Genomic DNA, 19,010 nt, shown 5'->3' with positions numbered 1-19,010 from the left:
GAGAAGTAGAGTTTCTGAATTTTACCAAGCCCTGCCTGTGTTATCCACCATAATCTGAATACTGTGTCAAATAATCTTATTTAAGTGAGGCTCTTTGCAGTGTTGTAGTTCTATGAAAAGGTTGGCTTGACAGAAAAGAATGGTTTTGAACTTTCTTCCCAGTGCAATGCTCTAGATGCTAAGAAACTCTACTTTGCAGTTTCGTTCTTTCCTTAGCTTGGGTCACTTAGGAGTAAGTTCAGTATCCAATGTATGTGGTTAAATCAGCAGATTACAGGTCAGTGTACAGAACTAAACTAAATGTGAAAGCGACAGACCCATCTCTTATAATATGGGTCTGCCTTAATCTCATATAAAACCTGGCTGAGTGAGAAGTCCCAGTTTTAAAAGTCTTGCACAGGTGAGAGGAGCTGAGAGCTCTTCCCAGACCTTCCCCATAGCCCTTTTCCCTCTACTGGGCTGACTTATTTCTAGTGAGAAGAAAAGTGATGCTGGGAGGCAGACTGCAGGGAAGATAAACTGAAGTGGAGCAGAGTATTCGGTTTTCCACACCACGTGCACTATTTAGTGCGCTAAATTGGAATCTGTGTATACACGATTGGGCAGTCCTAAATTTCAAGAAACAGGCCTACCACCATCAAGTCCAGTTTGGCCCTGAGGCAGGGATTGGGGGGGCTGCTCTAGGTGCTGTTAGACTCCCAACTCCTTTTGACCCCAGACAGCATAGCCAGTGGTCAGGGAAGTTGGAAGTTGTAGTCCAACAACACTGAAGGACCACAGATCCAGGAGATGAAATGAAAAGGGACAGGTACAGAAACTGTCCCCCTGCCCCAGTGGAGGATTGCTTCTGAGTATAGGTACATAGATAGAATTGCACTGTGAATTTTATTAGAGTCCATTTCCCACGTTCATTTTTACAAGCTTCCACCTCGTAATCTCCCATCTTGGGGTTAGCTTCCTCCTTGACGCTTCTGAGAATCCACCTCAACTGATATTGACCAGAATGATAAGTTTTTGGCAAGTAACAAGATCTTTGTCATATAACACAATGTAAAACTCTTGGCAGGCTATCCCTAAATCAGAAATGTTTTCCACCTCCCTGTCCAATGAAACGATGAAGTCTGTTTTGTTATTTAAATGATCCTTTTGGCAATATGTAGAACACTCCAGGGAATCAGAGTTTTTGTTCCTTTCTTTCTCCTTCAACATTCCAGGATGGTGATGTTAAAAATTATTGGTTCTGCTCCTGCAGTAGCACCCATGTTAGCTCATTAAAAACTGTCCCTTCATTATCCTCTACATGCCTTAATATATGTTTTATGAAAATTATACAGTGATGTGTGCTAAATATCTATATCTTTGTTTTTTTCCTCTTCTCACTAAACTGTTTTTGTTTCAAGCTTATGTTCTCTCTCAGTGCACAGGGCCACTGAAGCCAGCCCTGCCACTGAGTTACTGAAATGGAGTCACTTTGGGCAGTTTTATCAGAATAATTAAGAAAATAAAAAATAAAAGAAGACATATTTAAATAAATATATATATTTTCTGCTTTTATTGAAAGCAAATTTATTTAAAAATAAATGTAAGCTGTCAATTTAGAGGAATGATGCATTTATTTCCTTGTTTGTTGGGTACGGCAGTTGCTTTTGTATGTCAGGGACCAGTCCTCAGCTGAAGCTGTTTGGCAGTGGCTCATTTGTTGACTTAAGCCCATTGAGGCTCTGGCCCAGGAGGTACATTATAGGAAGATGAGTAGGACTGTAGCATATCAGGGACCGCAAAGATTGTCTTGCTGGTACGCAGCTATCCCATGGGGATTCTTGCAATATAGGTGGCTTTCCCCCTACTTCTTGTCAATGCTACTTCTTCTTTTATACTTTTTGTTCACGTGAATGTGTTTTTGTGTGGCAAAGCAGCTGGATTTCATCCTGTCTCTCTCCATCATGATCACTCTCCCAGCTACTACCCTTCCCTACTACCATTCCCCTTAATATTGTTGGGGAGAGACACATCCTTCAGATGTGACCTGCATTTTCCCTTGTTGTGAACGAATCCTTGACATTTTCTAAATGGTGGCAGCTCATTAGATAAGCAAGAGTCGAAGAGAGGCCTAAATTAGCCTCTTGAAAGCTTGTCGGCTTGTGATTGACCTTCCCTTGACATCAGAGTAGGCCTCCTTATTCCACCTCTTGAGGTAGTGGTTCTACCTGTGCATCTGTTTGAGAGATGTGGAGGTCACCTCGAAAGGGTACAGGTGTCAGTGAAACCATTCAACCAGTGTTCATAAGAAAGGAATGAAGCAAGGACTCTGCCACTTTTTGCAGCCTCTTGCCTATTTTTCTGTCAAGGAAGTTTTGGATCCTAGGTCCAATTACCCTTCCCTCTTCTTTTCTTGCAATTGAGAAAGGCTTTAAAAATGGCACGAAGGATGTCAAGGAATGTTCTCCATCACCCCTCACCAACCCTCTGCTCAGTTAATAGCTAGGTGGAGTCTGTGACCAATTATTGCTCATGTCACTTTAAGTGTTTTGAGGTTACAAGCTGTGAGCTCTCAACAGAATGTGTTTCGCATCACAGTTTTACAGTATTGTGGAACATGTTTTTAAATGGTTTTATTTTAAGTGTTTTCCCTTCACTTCTAATAACACTTTCATATGCCAGCAGCACCTGTAACCAAGAGGAACTACATTATTTATGCACATTATTTGGAGCAATTTTTATTTTTATTTGCTTGTGTTAGGTTTAAAAAAAACTATCAAAAAAGCAATGTGATGTTGATGTCTTTCTTTTGTATAAAAGTGACCTTAGATGATGACAATTTTAAAAATTAGCAGTCTGTGATTTTAAAAAACAGTATGTCAGTGGCTTGGGGTTCTTCACACCAAACCATGGAATAATCTTTCCAGTAATTAAATCTGCAGCAGCTTGCTTAATATTCCCCTCCCAGCAGCATTTGTTCTAGATGTAGCTACTTAAAAAGGTCAAAATCTCACACAAGGAAAACAAAACAAAACAAATAAATGCATTTGTACCTTGCAAGTTTGTATAAAGCAAATAAATAAAAATTGATGGTTTGTAAATGGACGGTGTGCTTCTCCCATTCTTCTCAGTGTGCATGTCAAATGAAAGAAGGAATGACAAAGAAGCAGCCTGCTGGTAAGATTAGTTCCTGACAATCAGTATCTCAATACGGAGAGCCAGTGTGGTGTAGTGGTTAAGAGCAGTAGACTCGTAATCTGGTGAACCAGGTTCGCTTCTCCGCTCCTCTACATGCAGCTGCTGGGTGACCTTGGGCTAGTCACACTTCTCTGAAGTCTCTCAGCCCCACTCACCTCACAGAGTGTTTGTTGTGGGGGAGGAAGGGAAAGGAGAATGTTGGCCGCTTTGAGACTCCTTCGGGTAGTGGGATATCAAATCCAAACCCTTCTTCTAATAATAATAATAATAATAATAATAATAATAAATAAGTATCTCAATACTAAATGCTCTTCACCACCAGCCTTGTGCATCAGACCAGTTGATGGCCCTGCAATTCTGTGCATAGGAAGAGAATCCCACCAAGTACAATGGGACTTATTCCCATGTAAGTCTGTACAGGATTACAGAGGTTCAGCACAACTCTGTACAGATCTTCTGAGAACTAAATTCCACTGAATTCAATCATTCCAGGTAAGGGGGGAGAGGATTGCACTCAGAGAAAGGAGACTTAGATGTTATGTTAATGGGCAAGGTAGTGCATCACAATAGTTATTTGTACGGCGGTTCCATTTTTGCCAAACCTTTGAGAGATCAACTTATAAAATGATTGCAAGAATTTCAATAGAAGCAGCAAGGATAGTTGGGTTATATCATGAGCATGAAAATACATTTCAAAATGTGCTGAATGATTCACTTATTGGAAATGGATTCTCTTCTTGTGTCCTTAGTTATTTGTCAAGCACCAAAAGAGAACATATAGATCTTGTGCCTTAGTGACGCAGATATAGATAATACAGCTGTCCCTGGCCAGTTAATTAGCTTTTTATTATGGTATTTCTTTGCTCGCTGCTTGCATGAGAATGGGACATGTATTCTATTTTCTATGCAAGAGAAAAGGAAATGCTCCAAGACTGCGTCAGAGGGATTTTTATTATTATTATTATTATTTCTTGAGGCTAATAGAAGATGTTTGCATGAAACAAAATAATTGGCAAGATGCTACTCAATATACCAATGGTCCAATGGCTGGACCCTATATCTAGTTGATAAACCTTCCAGATTCTTTTTTGGTCTTCACATCTTTCCATCCTGCCCTCTAAGCTAGGGATTCCCAAACTGGCCCATGGGCCACCAGTAGCCCATAAGATTCATTCAGGTGGTCCACATCATCTTGGAATCACAGAACTGTAGAGTTGGAAGAGACCACTAGGATCATCTAGTCCAACCCTGCAATGCAAGAATCTTTTGCCCAACGCGGGGCTTGAACCCACAACCCTGAGATTAAGAGTCTCTCAATCTGTGGATTTGTAGTTGAAGATGGGAGACAGCACATCCATTGCATAAAATATTCATGTTGATTATTAATTGTATTTTTGTTGCTTCTTTTAATTCCAACATTGGATGTAATTGTATTCTATGGAGTTGCAATGGCTACAACTGGCAGAAAAACCATTAAGTGGTCTGTTAAGATGCTCAGGATTTTTCAAGTGATCATGGGAAAAACAGCTAGCAAACTAATCTCCCTTGTTAGCAGAGAGGAGTGTCTGCCCATGATGACTGTAATTGATGCGCAGGTTCATGTGAAAGCAGGTGCCCCCTCCTCGACATGTACTTCCCGATTGCAAATAGGGAATGTGGAAAGGAAAACAGCCCTCAAGGCTACTGTGCATTAATTTCTAGAAGCCAAACAAACACATGAATGAATTTACTTTAATACGGTCACAGACCAGCATAAGCAAAACATCTAAATAAATAGCATAACAATATCTCTAAGTGGATAATTATTAAATTAATTGGGAACAAGAACCAAACGTAGATTAAAACATATACATAGAATACTTGATTAAGCATAGGTAATGGATGAATAAAACCGATAAGGGAAATTTAAAGGAGATCAGTTAAAAAAGAACAGCTGTATGGGGTGGGGCTTCAGAAGTGCAGATCTAAGAATATGGGCCTTCTATTTACGACTGATTTGTAGCATAGACCATCCTTCGACGAATAGCTATCATGGCAGCGCAAAATCTGGTGACTAAATCTGTGACTTCTGGGCTTTCGTCCTGTAGTAATAGGGGGATGTAGTGTTGTTCTGAACACCCAGGGAACTTACATAGGATGGGCTGGATAAACCTAGCTTGAATGTCTATGTAATACTGGCAATAAAGAAGAGCATGCTCCGTTGTTTCCTGCTGCCCAGAGCCACATGAGCATTTTCTCTCCTCATGTGCTATCTTCCTATAAATGGCTTTCCTGAACTGCTGAAGGGAGGGCCTGACAACGAGTCAAGGTGAAAGCCCTTCGTTGTTTTGGTATTTTAAGATTAGCTATGTATGGCATTTGAGACCAAACACACACGTGAATAATGTCATACAGTGGTACCTCGGGTTAAGAACTTAATTCGTTCTGGAGGTCTGTTCTTAAGCTGAAACTGTTCTTAACCCGAGGTACCACTTTAGCTAATGGGGACTCCCACTGCCACTGCACGATTTCTCTTCTCATCCTGAAGCAAAGTTCTTAACCTGAGGTACTATTTCTGGGTTAGCGGAGTCTGTAACCTGAAGCATCTGTAACCTGAAGCATCTGTAACCTGAGGTACCACTGTAATTTGTGTGGCTTTCTTCTTTTCATTCATTTTTGCCAGCAGTTTTCCCCATAATTCAAGCCTCAGAGAGACCTGCTATTAGCTTCCCCTCGCAAACCCAGGAGAACAGGAAGCACAAGCTGAGCATTTGTGATGGCGCTTCCCCGCCCCATCCGCTTGGAAACTCCAGAGTGACAGCCCAGTGAACTTTAAGAGGTGTCTTCACTGCTGGGAGGTTAATGATTTGCAAGGTGACGCAGGAAGGGCTAAAGGCCTTTCCAAGGTTCACTGGCTGCGGAATATGTGGAAGTGACAGCAGCATCCTGCACCTCACCCCCCCCCTTCCGTGACATTTGCATCTGCACCTGAACATCCAGAGCCGTTCTAGGCCTATAGCAGTGAAGATGATAGAGATCACAGAAATCCAGAGTAAGTATGACCATATCTTACAGCCTGAAAGGAAGAAGTTACTTCTTCTTATACCGGTGTAATCAGGTTAGCTAAGAAAGAATGATTGGGTCTAATCAAGGCTTCCTTTTGCCAGCTCAGCTTTTAGAGAATGTCACCCTGACCTCTCTTCTTTACTTCTTTACTTTAATACTTGCCTTTTCACTAGCAAGTTCAAGGCAGCAAACATAATGCTCTCCCTCCCCTCATTTTAATAACAAACCTGTGAGGTAGATCAGGTGGACTGTGACTGAGTGGCCCAGCAAGCTTTGTGACCGAGTGGGGATTTGAACCTGCACCTCCCTAGTCTTATGGTCCAGTGCTCTAACCACTGCACCACACTGGCTCTCTAGTTCCAGTGTTACTCTGTTGACTGTTTCACAGGCACTTTTTTGATTTGGTTTTGAAAAAGATCAGAGAACGCGCTGTTGGAAAAGGAAGTAAATTAATATCTTTGCCTCTGTTCCCAGGGCACAAGAGTTTCAGTATAATCTTTAACAAAAGTACAATCTGTGGGAGGAAAATAGAAGCCCTGTGACCCACGTGTATGGAGTAAATAACAAAAGAATCGACTCAAATAGATTTAAAATGCAAGGCTAAACTCTCTCCAGCAAGAGAGAGCCCCCAGTAGCAGAGTTTAAACTCACAAAAGTCAAGCAGAAGTATAGCTTTAGGAATACAGTCATACCTCGAGTTCATTTGCTTCACGTTGTGTTTTTTCTGGTTACAAACGCGACAAACCCGTAAGTGTTTACTTCTGGGTTCACCGCTTCGCACATGTGCAGGAGTGATCTGCACACTTCACGCATGTGCAGGAGCAATCTATCACATCACGCGCACGTGCAGAAGCAGCGCTCTACTTATGGACTTTTCGGGGTGCAAACAGCACCCTGGAATGGATCGTGTCCATAAGTAGAGGTACCACTGTATAGGTTGTTGGACCCATTTAGTCTGCTTGCAAACAGCACTCTTTTCTTTCCAACCCCTCTTGTGCTGAACAGGCCACACACTGTTAAGGAAGTTTAAAATTCTTTACTTACAAAATGTTCCAAAGGTCAGATTCATGCATTTCACAGAATCATAGAGTTGCAATGGACCACAAGGGTCATCTAGTCCAACCCCCTTTCACCTAATGTGGGGCTCAAACCCACGGCCCTGAGAGTAAGAGTCGCATGCTCTACTGACTGTGCTATCATATCCAAGCAGCAACGGGGACGGGACGGGACGGAGGGACACATGCAGCTTCAATTCCTCCTTTTACGGAGGTAAGGGGGTATGACTTAGCTGAGTTTAGGAACAGACCTCTCTGGTTCTAGCCCTTTTCATGCACAAACTAGAATTCATGCATAATTATCATAGAATCATAGAATTTTAGAATCTTAAGAGTTGGAAGGGTCCCTAAGAATCATCTGGTCCAATCTCCTGCAATGCAGGAATATGCAGCTGCCGCATACGGGGATTAAACCTGCAACCTTTGCATTATCATCACCATGCTCTAGCCAACAGAGCTATCCAGGCTGCAATTTCCCACAAATTTTACATTTATTGCTCTGCCCACTTTTGCCTTTGGCCCCATTCACCATTGACACACAGCTCCCAGAAGGGAATGCAGCCCTTGGACTGAAGAAGGTTTGCCATCTCTCAGCTAGACTGTGATGGGACAGTGAGTTGCAGATCACCAGCAGAGTTTGTGGCAGGGACCTGTTTGCTGTCTGCCAATGTATCACCCAGAGGGATCTTTCCAAGACTGCCAACTATCATCCTGCAAAGGAACACAGCACATGATAATGAATAGCAGGAAAATTAACGCAGCTGTCCAACACTGACATTTGACTATGATAGACACCCTAACCCATACAGATCTCAAAAGAAAAGTAGGACCATGCAAGAACAGATATTCTGAGCCCAAAATGCAGACACCAGAAACGTATTTTCCCACTATTGAGTTATAAGTGAGCCTTCCTCCCCTTGATCTTCAGAAGGCTGTGTGTGTGATTACATTCATTTCATCTGTTACAGGGATTGGTGTGGGACTTGTGGGCTTCGGGGTGTTTTTCCTCCTTTTCGGTATGCTATTGTACATGGATTCGGTGCTTCTGGCCTTTGGAAATGTAAGTTTCTTTCTCAAGCTCCAGATGTTTCCTTCCAGATGTTGCTTTTGTCATCACATATATCAGCCAGTTTGCCTTCAAAGCTTTGATGAATCATAAGGATCACTAAGCCCAGTTTACAGGCACTGTTGTGGAAGGTAGTTCCATTGACATCAACAGGGAGACTTGCTTCCAAGCAGAGTTGTCTTGTCTAAGGTTTTAAGGAATGACTACCAGCCATGATGGCTGCGTTCCACCTCCTCTGTCAGAAGACGCATGTATCAGTCACTGGAAGCCACAGGAGGAGAGAGTGCTGTTGTGCTCAAATCCTGCTTTCATGCTTCGTATAGGCAAATGATTGTTCAAAGTAACAACAGGATGCCGGACTGCATGGGCCTTTGGCCTGATCAGGACTGGCAGCCCATTACAGAACTGAAACTTTCGTATTGTTAACCAACCACTATACACAGCACATGGTGCAAGGGTCTGGGTGTAAGTGATACTTCATGAACTGAGGAAGGTGATGTTCCTCCAGCAACACAGTACCCTTGGTCAGCAGCTTCCTGTGTCAATAATGAAGTGGCTGACGGCAATGGTGTAGCATGGGTTGCCAGTGCCCGGGGCAGTGCAGAGGGGGTAGGTAGGAGGGAGAGTACACAAAAAGGCAGAGTACACATGCACATTCAGTATCAGTATCAAACTTTATTTCGGTCACAGACCAGCATAAGATAAAACATACCGAAACTGAGCACATAAGACTGAAAACAGGTAATGAGTAAAAACTGGTAATTAAAAGGTGATTATATATCATACCTACTTAAAATATAGAAACAGGGACAAACAGTTAAAAGCGACTATGTGGGAGGGAGTGTGAAGGAGCACAGGTCTTGCATTTTGGGCCTAGTTTGTGGCGCAAACCATCCTTCAATAAATATCCATCATGGCAGTGCAGTATCTAGGAACTGAGTACTGTATGTAACATCTGGGCTTTCATCTTGAAGTAGCAGGGAGGTATGAAATTGTTCTGTGTGACCTGGGAATTTATGTAGTCTGAGCAAGTAGTATCCATTTAATGATATGTCATCCCTGGTCCAGGTTTCCTGTATCAGTAAGATGTGATGTTGTGATAGAAAATCAGTGAAACAGATGTTCCTGATACATGCTGCCCATCTGACCACATTCCAGGTTAGAAGGGCAACCTTATGCTGGCCTGTTGGCTGTCAATCCCTCTTTCCCTCACAAGGTGGTTGGGGGGCTATTAATTCCACCTGTGAATGCACAGTCAAGAGTTATTGTGCTGTCCTTGTTTTCAGGGATAAGCTGTTTTCAAGGAAGCCCAGCAACGGAAGCGTGCAGCTGTATTCAGGCAGCACCGGGTGTTGAAATTCTATGCCCCCTAACAATTTTGTGCCTGGGGCAACCACCCCTAGGCGGTCCCCTACACAATGCCACTGGCTAAAGGATCCCCACAAGACAAAGAAAAGAGAGGCAACAGGACCAATGTTCCCCTTTCCTTCCAAAGACAAAACAGAGAGAATTACTGAAGAGGATAAAAAGTTCATCAAGCCTGTAGGAAAGATTCAGCCTTTACGCCCAGCACCCCTAAGAGAGAATACCAGGGATAGCCAATGTGGTTACTCCTGATGTTGTGCACTGCCGTCCCCATCAGCCCTAACCAGCATGCCCAGTGGTCAGGGATGGGGTGGGGCTTGGTCCAAAAAATCCAGAGGGTATTATGTTGCCTACTCCTGAATTATAAATAATCACTATATAAAGTGTTTTGTGATTAAAAAAAAGAAAAGCAGTATATACATAAACATGAATATCAGGGGCAAGAAATCAGGAGCCCTCTAGATATTGTTGGACTACAACTCCCATCAGCCAAAGCTAGGGCTGACAATGACGAACAGTCAGGGATGGTGGGAGTCCAACAGCATCTGAAAGGACGCACGCTCCCCATCCCTGATAAAGCGTCTACTAGCTATAATACACTCCAATAATCCCTGGGTTTTGATCTTCTTCTCTTTAGATCCTGTTCCTGTCTGGTCTGGCCATTATCATTGGACTAAGAAGAACCTTTGGTTTCTTCTTCCAGAGGCAGAAGCTTAAGGGAACCAGTTTCTTTTTGGGGGGCATAATTATCGTCCTGCTTCGGTGGCCTGTCCTAGGCATGCTTCTGGAGACCTATGGCTTCATTAACCTCTTCAGGTGATTATTCATACCAAAGCCACAAAGCTTTCTAGGGAAACTACTGTATGTAGGTTAAGTCTGGGTAAGTCCAGGGTTGTTGATAGCTGCACGTGATGCCAGACCTGAACTCTACAAGTTTACAGTTTCTGAAATTGGTGCTCTAAGTTGGAGCCTCATGGGCTACAACCTTACCAGTTCTAACAAGAAGAAGATGGGGACAACATTTGCCCTCCTCCAGTTTGCAGGGACCTCATCTGTTTTTCAGTAATTCTCAAATATTATATACGGAGGTTCTGAGATTATGTCCACAAGCTCCTTTAGTACCCTTGGGTACAGCTCATCACCTCGTGGAGATCTGAATTAATTTAAAGTACCCATGGGTTCCCTTACCACCTCCTTTTTTGGACTGTATCTCCCTCTTTGCATTGTTTATTCTGTGCTGCCATTCCATTCACACAATGGATTTCCATTTGCACAATGGATCTTCCCCTCTCCTCTCCTGTACAATCCTTTATGATCCTCAAAAACTGCTCTAGAGGGTTGGAGACCCTCCAGACCAGATTGTTCCTTCACCCACAGATTACCTCTCTCCAGCTACTTTTCTCTCGGCCAGGATCACTTCTAGTATTGGAGCCTCGGCTGGGAGAAAGATGCGCAGAGGAAGGAGCCATGGCTAGAGAAGCTATGAACAAAGGAGGGGGTCAGCACTCTTTAGCCATCTTTCTACTTTGCTTTCAAAACAGAGAATTGCTGCTGTCACATCTAGTTTAACTCTCGGGTTTCGTTCCGGCTGCTGATTTTCAGCCATTATTAACAATGACTTATTTGTCCTCAGGAGTTTTTTCCCAATTGCCTTTGGGTTTCTGGGATCATTGGTGAACATCCCATTTTTGAGCAAGGTAAGAAAAAATTTCGTGTGTCATGTGCTCTCAGGGGAGCATGATTCTATCTGGCTGGTTTGGTTCCCTTAAGCTTTACAACAGGGTTGGGGAACCTGCAGGCTTCCAGGTACAACATACAACTCCCATTGTCCCCTGAGTGGCTGGGGCTGATGGGAACTGGAGTCCAACAATAGGACTCCACTTCCATTTGTGCCATGATCTGTAGGCACAGGTCTGTGATTTAAAAAAAACCAAAAAACCTCACTGTATACTGTTGAACTGGAACAAACATCAGTCAAGTCCTCTGAAGGCTGATGTTTGTTCTGATTCAGTGGTAAACAGTGAGTTTTCGCAGGGAAAGAGGTGGGACCAAAACAACAACAACAACAACCCATGCCTGGAAATAATAGAATCATAGAATTGTAGAGTTATATAATCCTTCAGAGAAATGTGATTGGTTACAAATGACTTCTTGTTGCAGCTGTTCCAGAAACTTGGAGACACTACCTCTATGGTATAGCCTAGAGAAGTGGCTTCCTGCCACAGACAACTTCCCCTCCTACAAGCAAATAGACCTGTTTTATAGACTACTGTGTTGTTTTCACAGCGATGTGCCATTGAGACCTCCTGCCCAGTTCATACCTCTGAAGACCCCTGTGTGATCACCTGCAGGAGTGTGCAAGGTTATTAGCAGGTTCATATCCCAGTAGGAATTGCCTAGAGGTGCTGTTTATAAGAGCAATTACAACTGAACCGCTGGTTCATAGAGATGGTCATGCTGGAGCTAGACAATGGCTATGGACAATGGCTGAATGAGCATCGGTACCTGGGCACATCCGTGTTCACAAGATTTCTTAGCAACAAACCAACATTTAGGACTTGTCAATTTGCTCCAAGGAAGACACATCCCTTGGGGTCTTCACCTTCCAAACAGCTGCAGTAGAGTGAGTAAGCAAAGTACCCAGTTTCTTTTGTTTTGTTGACATGCTGTACCCACTGATATTTTTCATCCCTTGTGAGAAGCCATAATGCAGGCATCCCCAAACTCTGCCCTCCAGCTGTTTTGGGACTACAACTCCCATCATCCTTGGCTAACAGGACCAGTGGTCAGGGATGATGGGAATTGTAGTCCCAAAACAGCTGGAGGGCTGAGTTAGGGGATGCCTGTCATAATGGATCAGAAATTTGAAATTGAAGGGATTAAAAACACATAAATTGAAAGGCATAATTTGAACACTATGACACTAGAACAATTTGTGTTATCTCACTAGCCAAATTTCAACAATAGGAAGGAGGAAAATGAATATAAGGGTGAGAAGTGTTGTTCTGAGTTTTCTGTCAATTTCAAAATCCCAGTAAAGAAAATGGTTGGGGGAGGGGATGAGTTCGCAAAATAACTTGCAGTTCAAAAAGACACATACACAGCTTGTACTTTGGAGCAATGTCTATTTAACAGAACGTGAACGCTATTTGATTCCACCATGTGCATATTTTCTATTTTTTTATTTAACAAAACATAAAACATGTTTTAATGATATCAAATAAATCATGTTTCTCAAGATGTCACATGTGTGCATGTCTGTTTTGCTCAGATGGGAAAATTGGAGCTACAGGGAGACCACTTGATTTGGGAAAGACAGCAAGGGTGGGGAGTTAAATCCACTGGTGAGGGAAGAGTGGCTGCATTTTGTCATTTAAAAAGAACATGGGAGAGCCAACCATGGACCTCAAACCATCTTACAGTGCTACCTCGGGTTACTTACGCTTCAGGTTACATATGCTTCAGGTTACAGACTCCACTAACCCAGAAATAGTGCTTCAGGTTAAGAACTTTGCTTCAGGATGAGAACAGAAATTGTGCTCCGGCTGCACGGCGGCAGCGGGAGGCCCCCATTAGGTAAAGTGGTCTTCAGGTTAAGAACAGTTTCAGGTTAAGAATGGACCTCCGGAATGAATTAAGTACGTAACCAGAGGTGCCACTGTATTTAGTTTGGCTAAAGCTATGGAGATGGTTATTCAGCAGAGAGCTATGTGATCTTTCTTCCCAACCTCCACCTTGTGCACAGGGCCTCTGTATGTCGGATACGTACCCTCCAAATAATATGTACAGCTGCTGGCCCCCCCCCCCCGCCTTGTACAGTAGCATGGCATGGGGGGCACAGATTAAGTTGCCCCAGGCACAAAATTGTTAGGGGTGCAAAATTTCAACACCCAGTGCTGGGCATGTGTAGAGGAGGGCGAGAGAGAATAATGTGGAAGAGATACTTAGAAAAAATGTTTTAAAAGGAAGGCTTGAGGGGGAAAAAACATGTTTAAATCAGAGCAAGAAAGAGAAGGCATTTCATTCTCCGGAATTACCAATTTATACCAACAGCTCTGGCTCCATTGTGAAGAAGGCGGAAACAATAATAATGTAAAGCTGCCCCATACTGCAAGCAAGAGGAATAGACATGGCAACTGTTTCTGAAGCAGAATCCATTAAGGAGGGAGAGTAGAAGACAAAAGGTAGAGGTGGATCCATCTCTGCTGATGTCAACTGCCAGGTCATGCAGCAAAGGGGGGGTTGGTGGGTTATACTGCACTTGAGAGGGACCTGGACTCCAAAGAGCAGCTGCGCTCTCCTCCTTTCAAGAGATCAAACAGAAGCAGCAGAGGAGTCTTGGCACAAACATCTAAAAGAGAACTGAGGTTAGTAGAGAGGGAGGAACTTTAAGCCTCAGGCTGCACTTGCACACTAACCTGGGAGAAAGTCCTGCTGAACTGAATGGGGCTCACTTCTGAATAAACATGAATAGGATTGCACTGTGGGGCTAAAATGTATGCAAATATATACATGGGAGTAAGCATCATTAAATGAGTGTGACTTGCTCATGGGCAAGCGATTCATAGGTTTGGGTTGCATATGTCTTTTTCATTTTGGAAGAGGTAGATCGCTTTTTAAAGGAATGAAATGTACTCCCCCCCCCCGCATGTTGCCTGCATGAATTTTAAAACACTCTCTCTCCCATCTGTCATGGATGCTTTAGCTAAGTTTCTTGCATTTTGGGGGATTGGACTATAACTCCCAAGAGACTGTGATCTACTCCCAGTATAAAAAAACTGGCAGTGATCTACCCATTGTCATTGGAGGGAGGAGGAGCGTGCGTGGGGTGGGTGGATTACCCAAAGTTGTTCAGCTTTTTGGGGAGTTTTTGCACAGAGTTTTTTAGCCCCCCCCCATAACTTTTTGTACATGATAAGGATCCCGTGAACTACCAGGATCTGCTGGGGATCTACTGGTAGATCACAATCTACTGGTTGGACATCCCTTTGACCCTTCGGGTCCCTTCCAATTTTACAATTCTATGGTTCCATGAAATTTCACCCCAGCTTTGGAAGTCATGGGGTGGGGGCGGGGGGGTGCATTAGGCAAGTCTCCCTCTCTTGTCAGACTCAGTTTCCCAACTGCAATTATTACAGAGAGAAGATGCATGATAACGCATGCTTGAAGAACACAGTAGAGTGCTGAGTAATAATGATAATAAAGAAATAAATATGTGCTCAAGCACAGAAGTAAGGTTCTTAAAAAGGCAGGACATTGCAACAGGAAAAGGGGATCAGGCTTCCTCTGTCCCTCTCTTCTAAAGCAACAGTGGGGAAACATTTGCCCTGGAAAGAACTTTTCTAAAAGCTGAAAACTCCTTGCAAAGATACGTGACTTTTCATTGTTCACCATATCAATCAGGAGCCCATAACAGGCACATTAGTATAATGCAATGGTCAATGTGCCCTGGGCAGGCAACATCCCCTACTGGTGTGCTTCTACACACAAAGATGACTCAAATCATACACAATGCATGCTGATTAAATTTAGCTAAACAGGAAAAATGACCTGCATGTATTTCTAATATAGCTAAACAAGATTTTCCCTTTGTTTTAAATTTCCACAGCTATTTCGTCTCAGTATCATAAGCCCCCTAACACATACTTCTCAGGGTTTCTTCTAATTGCACAGGACATTGAAATTCAAAGAGATGAAGGAGCAAGTAGCTTAACTGGACATTGTTAGACATCCTTCGATTTGTAAGATTCCAAGGCTCTATTTTGTATTCAGATTTTGACTCAGTCCTCCTGAGTTGGCCACTGTATTTCCTTCTTTAGTAACTGGTGTCATTTCCCTAGAACTTTTTTCCCAGCTCTGCTTGTTCTCACAACAAGCATTTGCTGGCTTGAATGGCAAAGGAAATATAATATATAAATCTTTTCCTGCAAACGTATCACATTACCTTTTCTATTAAAACAAAATATTTACAGGTCAATAGAGACCTAAAAGTAATTATAATTATTTAACAATTGGAAAAGACACCAAAAATAGTTACTCAGAGAGTCAGCTTTGATTGGAACCCTGTGGTGGAGAGGACTCTTCCTACAATGCCATTGTCTTTATAAATTACTTGGTTAATTTAGACCAGGATTGGGGGACCTATGGCCTTCAGCTATTGCTGGACTACAACTCCCATCATCCCTGCCCATTGCTGGAGTCCAACAACATCTTGACTGAAATGCTTGATGGCCAACCCATCTCTAATTTCAGGGGGCTGCTGTCTCAATGGTGTCCCAGGGTAACTGAGGCTGAGAGGAACTGAACCAGAAAAGTCTAACTGCAAGATTTCAAGCCTTGTCACCCCATCAGCAGCCTCCCTCTCCTCCCCTTGCCGTCTCCTCCTCTTTCCTTCTCTTGTATATGTCCTTGTGATTTGGAGATCAGTGGCAAGAAAGTCATGCAACTGCCCTTTTCACCCTGCCAGCACTGTTTTTCTGCTGTGTTTTCCTCCAGCATTTCCCCACCTGCTCTCCTTTCCTTTATCTTTCCTTTCAGATCCGCTACATCCCAGGATGAGCCTGTTCCATTCCTCGCTGGTGCTCCTATTACTCTTCAGCGCTCCCTTTGGAGAACCAGCTGACAGCTATTTCCCTCTTAAGGACTCCTGGCATGCAGGTAGCAAGTGGTATCAGTTGTGACCCGTTCCTACATTTAACCTGCACTCTTGATTCCAAGATCAGGAGTGTCATTTTAGTATTTTGATTTTCAAACATGGGCTGCATTAATTCATGCTGGACCCCACTATGCCGATCTGCAGGGGACCACTGTGGGCTCTATAGTCCATGTGGCTAATTCTTAGGAAGGTGTGGGTATCGCAGATGTACTTCCCTCCTACCTGCCTCCCTTTGGGAAAGAACTGTGGCTCAATGCAAAAGGTCCCAGCTTCAGGCCCACTGCATGTGTAGGACTGAGAATGAATTCTAAGTGAAACCCTTGAGAGCCACTGTCAGTCAGTGTAGACCATGGATGAGGAACTCTTGCCCTCAAATGCTGAACTCCAACTCCCATCAGCCCCAGCCAGCATGGCCAGTGGCCATGGATAATGGGATTTGTAGTTCAACAACATAGAGAGAGCAACGAGTTCCCCTGGTATAGAAAGTATTGAGCTAAGAGGGCCAATGAGATGACATAAGGCAGCTTTCTACCTTCTCATGCCTTTCCATCACATGCCTCACTATTTGTGAAAGTTCATGGTGGGGAGGGGATAATGCAAACCCTTCGGAATTTACTTTTCAACAGGTTTCTCACCCCACCCGAACAGTAAGCCTCAAATTACCTCTTTCTATCGTCTCTCTCTCTCTCTCATTCTCCCTAGGGGAACTTTCCAAAAACATTGCCAACCCAAGCCACTGGGCTGATGCCATCCCATGTCCACAAAGGAAGTCCACACCACCTTTTATGGGCAAGCGTCAGGAGCAGCAGCAGCAGCAGCTACGGCAAAGGATGCCTCCAGGGAAGAGCAGAGTTGTCTCCGTCCCACAGGGGGCCTTGCTGGTGGAACGGGAGAATGACCTCTCCACCTACAACTGGAACTCCTTCGGTTTAAGATATGGCAAGAGACAAGCGTTGCCAGCAAAGGAGAAATTATGAAAGTGTGGGGCTGCCATAGCCAAGTATGGTGGTCCGGGGGGAGACCTCAGGGGAGAGGAAGTATTGTGGTGGGTTTCTTTCTTTGCTCTTCTGAAGGAATGGAAAACAGTTTATGGTTCTCAGTTCTCTGAAGTTCACAGTAAGATGCTGGCATTTCAGCAGAGCAAGGATGGAAACATATGTTTGTTTTTGAAGTAGCAAGCTGGTCATTGCTTATTTCTTTCACCAGTTCTAACTGGATATTATAATAATGACCATGTTCATTCTGTTTTCACTAAGTGGTGTATACTATATAGTATTACGATGGCGTAAAAAAAAACAGGGAAGGGGCAAAGCGTTTGGATGTCCACAAGTTGTTGTGTTAAACTTTTCTGTCTACTTGTCTATATCGCATGCATAATTGTATAAACTTCTATTATGTCACCTCTTACTTGTCTTTTCTCTAAACTGAAACTCCCAAATCCTAAAAACTCTTCCTCACAGGCCCGGCGCAACCATTAGGCGGGGTGAGGGCACTGCCTCAGGCAGCAGAAGACTCTGTGAGGCATCACTCCTGCAGGCACCCCACCTGCCCTGCTGCCTCCATCAGTGACAGAGAAGTGGCAACAACACTGGCACCCATTTTGGGTGAGATCTCACCCCAAATTGGTGCAATCTTGCCCCAAATCAGTGCTGATGGCAGCACTGTTTCTTGGCCAGTGGTGGGTGTGGCAGATTGTGTGATGCAGGTGGTGGCAGGTAAAGTGCGGCAGCTGTGGCGGCAGCAGCGGCAGAGCAGCGTGCCACTTCCCGATTCATCACAAGCAGCAAAACAGGGTGCGCCACCCCTGCTTCCTTGTAGGGGAGTTGCTCCACCCCCTTGATCATTTTGACGGCCATTTTCTGAACCTTTTGCAGCTCTACAATATCCTTTTAGCGGTGACACAACCAAAGGAGCTTTGGCAAAGGAACTCTAGGGCTGGGGGCATATGGTCTACATTTCCGTGAGGTATAGTCTTCATTTCCTAGTCTTCATTCCCATGATGTATAGAAACAGCAACGGTGGCTGAAATTAGTTGTAAAGGACACACACAGCCCCTAACAGCAGTTGGGTAAAGGTTTGCGTAGTTAGCAAAAACAACAACACAAGTCTCAAGTTAGATTAGACCTCAGATTTTGCCATTAGAATGTTCTGAACTCCCATAAAACTCAGATGTGACGTGCCCTGCTCAAACCTATAATTCATTCCCAGAACCCATGAAGCACAAATAAGGCTTTTCCAGAAGCAGATAATAACTAAAGACTGCTACTGCCCACTATTCTGGTGACTATTTCTGAGTCTTTCTCTTGCCCTTCTTCTTTTTCCTCCTCTTTCTTAGCAGTGTGAGCCCCTTGCCCCACTGCAAAGCATAATTTCCTTGTTCATTAATAAGCTCATGAAAACTACTGTATTTGCCTAGCTGCATGAACAATGCACAAAACCCTTTGGATCCTTTCAATTTCACTTTAGATCTCAGCTGCTAATTTCTACAGAGAGGTTGGGCCACTGGAGGAAGTAATTGAAAAATTCTTTGCAGGGACTTGGGCAGCTGAGAGACCCACGACTGCTTCTCTGTGTGCCAGGATGGCAAGAGGGGAGATTTAGGAACAAACTGCCCCTAGATTAGGGGAGGAAGACCAGGGTCTCATCC

At 43.7% G+C, this 19,010-nt stretch overlaps 2 protein-coding genes across 4 annotated transcripts; both read left to right on the top strand.

Moving 5' to 3' along the window:
* The first annotated feature begins 5,942 nt into the window (after window positions 1–5,942).
* Window positions 5,943–12,948, top strand: GOLT1A (golgi transport 1A). 3 transcript variants are annotated; one of them, XR_008331127.1, is made up of 5 exons: window positions 5,943–6,208; window positions 8,246–8,337; window positions 10,346–10,524; window positions 11,342–12,402; window positions 12,545–12,948. XR_008331127.1 is itself a non-coding variant. In XM_053393201.1 (5 exons), the coding sequence occupies exons 1-5, from the start codon at window positions 6,184–6,186 to the stop codon at window positions 11,905–11,907; spliced, it is 399 nt and encodes a 132-aa protein (XP_053249176.1). In that variant the 5' UTR covers window positions 6,001–6,183; the 3' UTR covers window positions 11,908–12,486. The 3 variants fall into 3 exon arrangements, 2 of the variants coding, with proteins under 2 accessions (XP_053249175.1, XP_053249176.1); XM_053393201.1 differs by lacking the exon at window positions 12,545–12,948 and having other exon boundaries at window positions 6,001–6,208; window positions 11,342–11,405; window positions 11,869–12,486; XM_053393200.1 differs by lacking the exon at window positions 12,545–12,948 and having other exon boundaries at window positions 11,342–12,486.
* A 780-nt stretch (window positions 12,949–13,728) lies between these two features.
* KISS1 (KiSS-1 metastasis suppressor) lies at window positions 13,729–17,385 on the top strand. The gene is made up of 3 exons (XM_053393202.1): window positions 13,729–14,075; window positions 16,246–16,365; window positions 17,066–17,385. The coding sequence occupies exons 2-3, from the start codon at window positions 16,263–16,265 to the stop codon at window positions 17,338–17,340; spliced, it is 378 nt and encodes a 125-aa protein (XP_053249177.1). The 5' UTR covers window positions 13,729–14,075; window positions 16,246–16,262; the 3' UTR covers window positions 17,341–17,385.
* The last annotated feature ends 1,625 nt before the right edge of the window (window positions 17,386–19,010 follow it).

Source organism: Podarcis raffonei, chromosome 6 (genome assembly GCF_027172205.1).
Source record: "Podarcis raffonei isolate rPodRaf1 chromosome 6, rPodRaf1.pri, whole genome shotgun sequence".
NCBI lineage: Eukaryota > Metazoa > Chordata > Lepidosauria > Squamata > Lacertidae > Podarcis > Podarcis raffonei.
The sequence above is the reverse complement of the archived record's forward strand: the minus strand, read 5'-3'. Positions and strand labels throughout refer to the sequence as shown.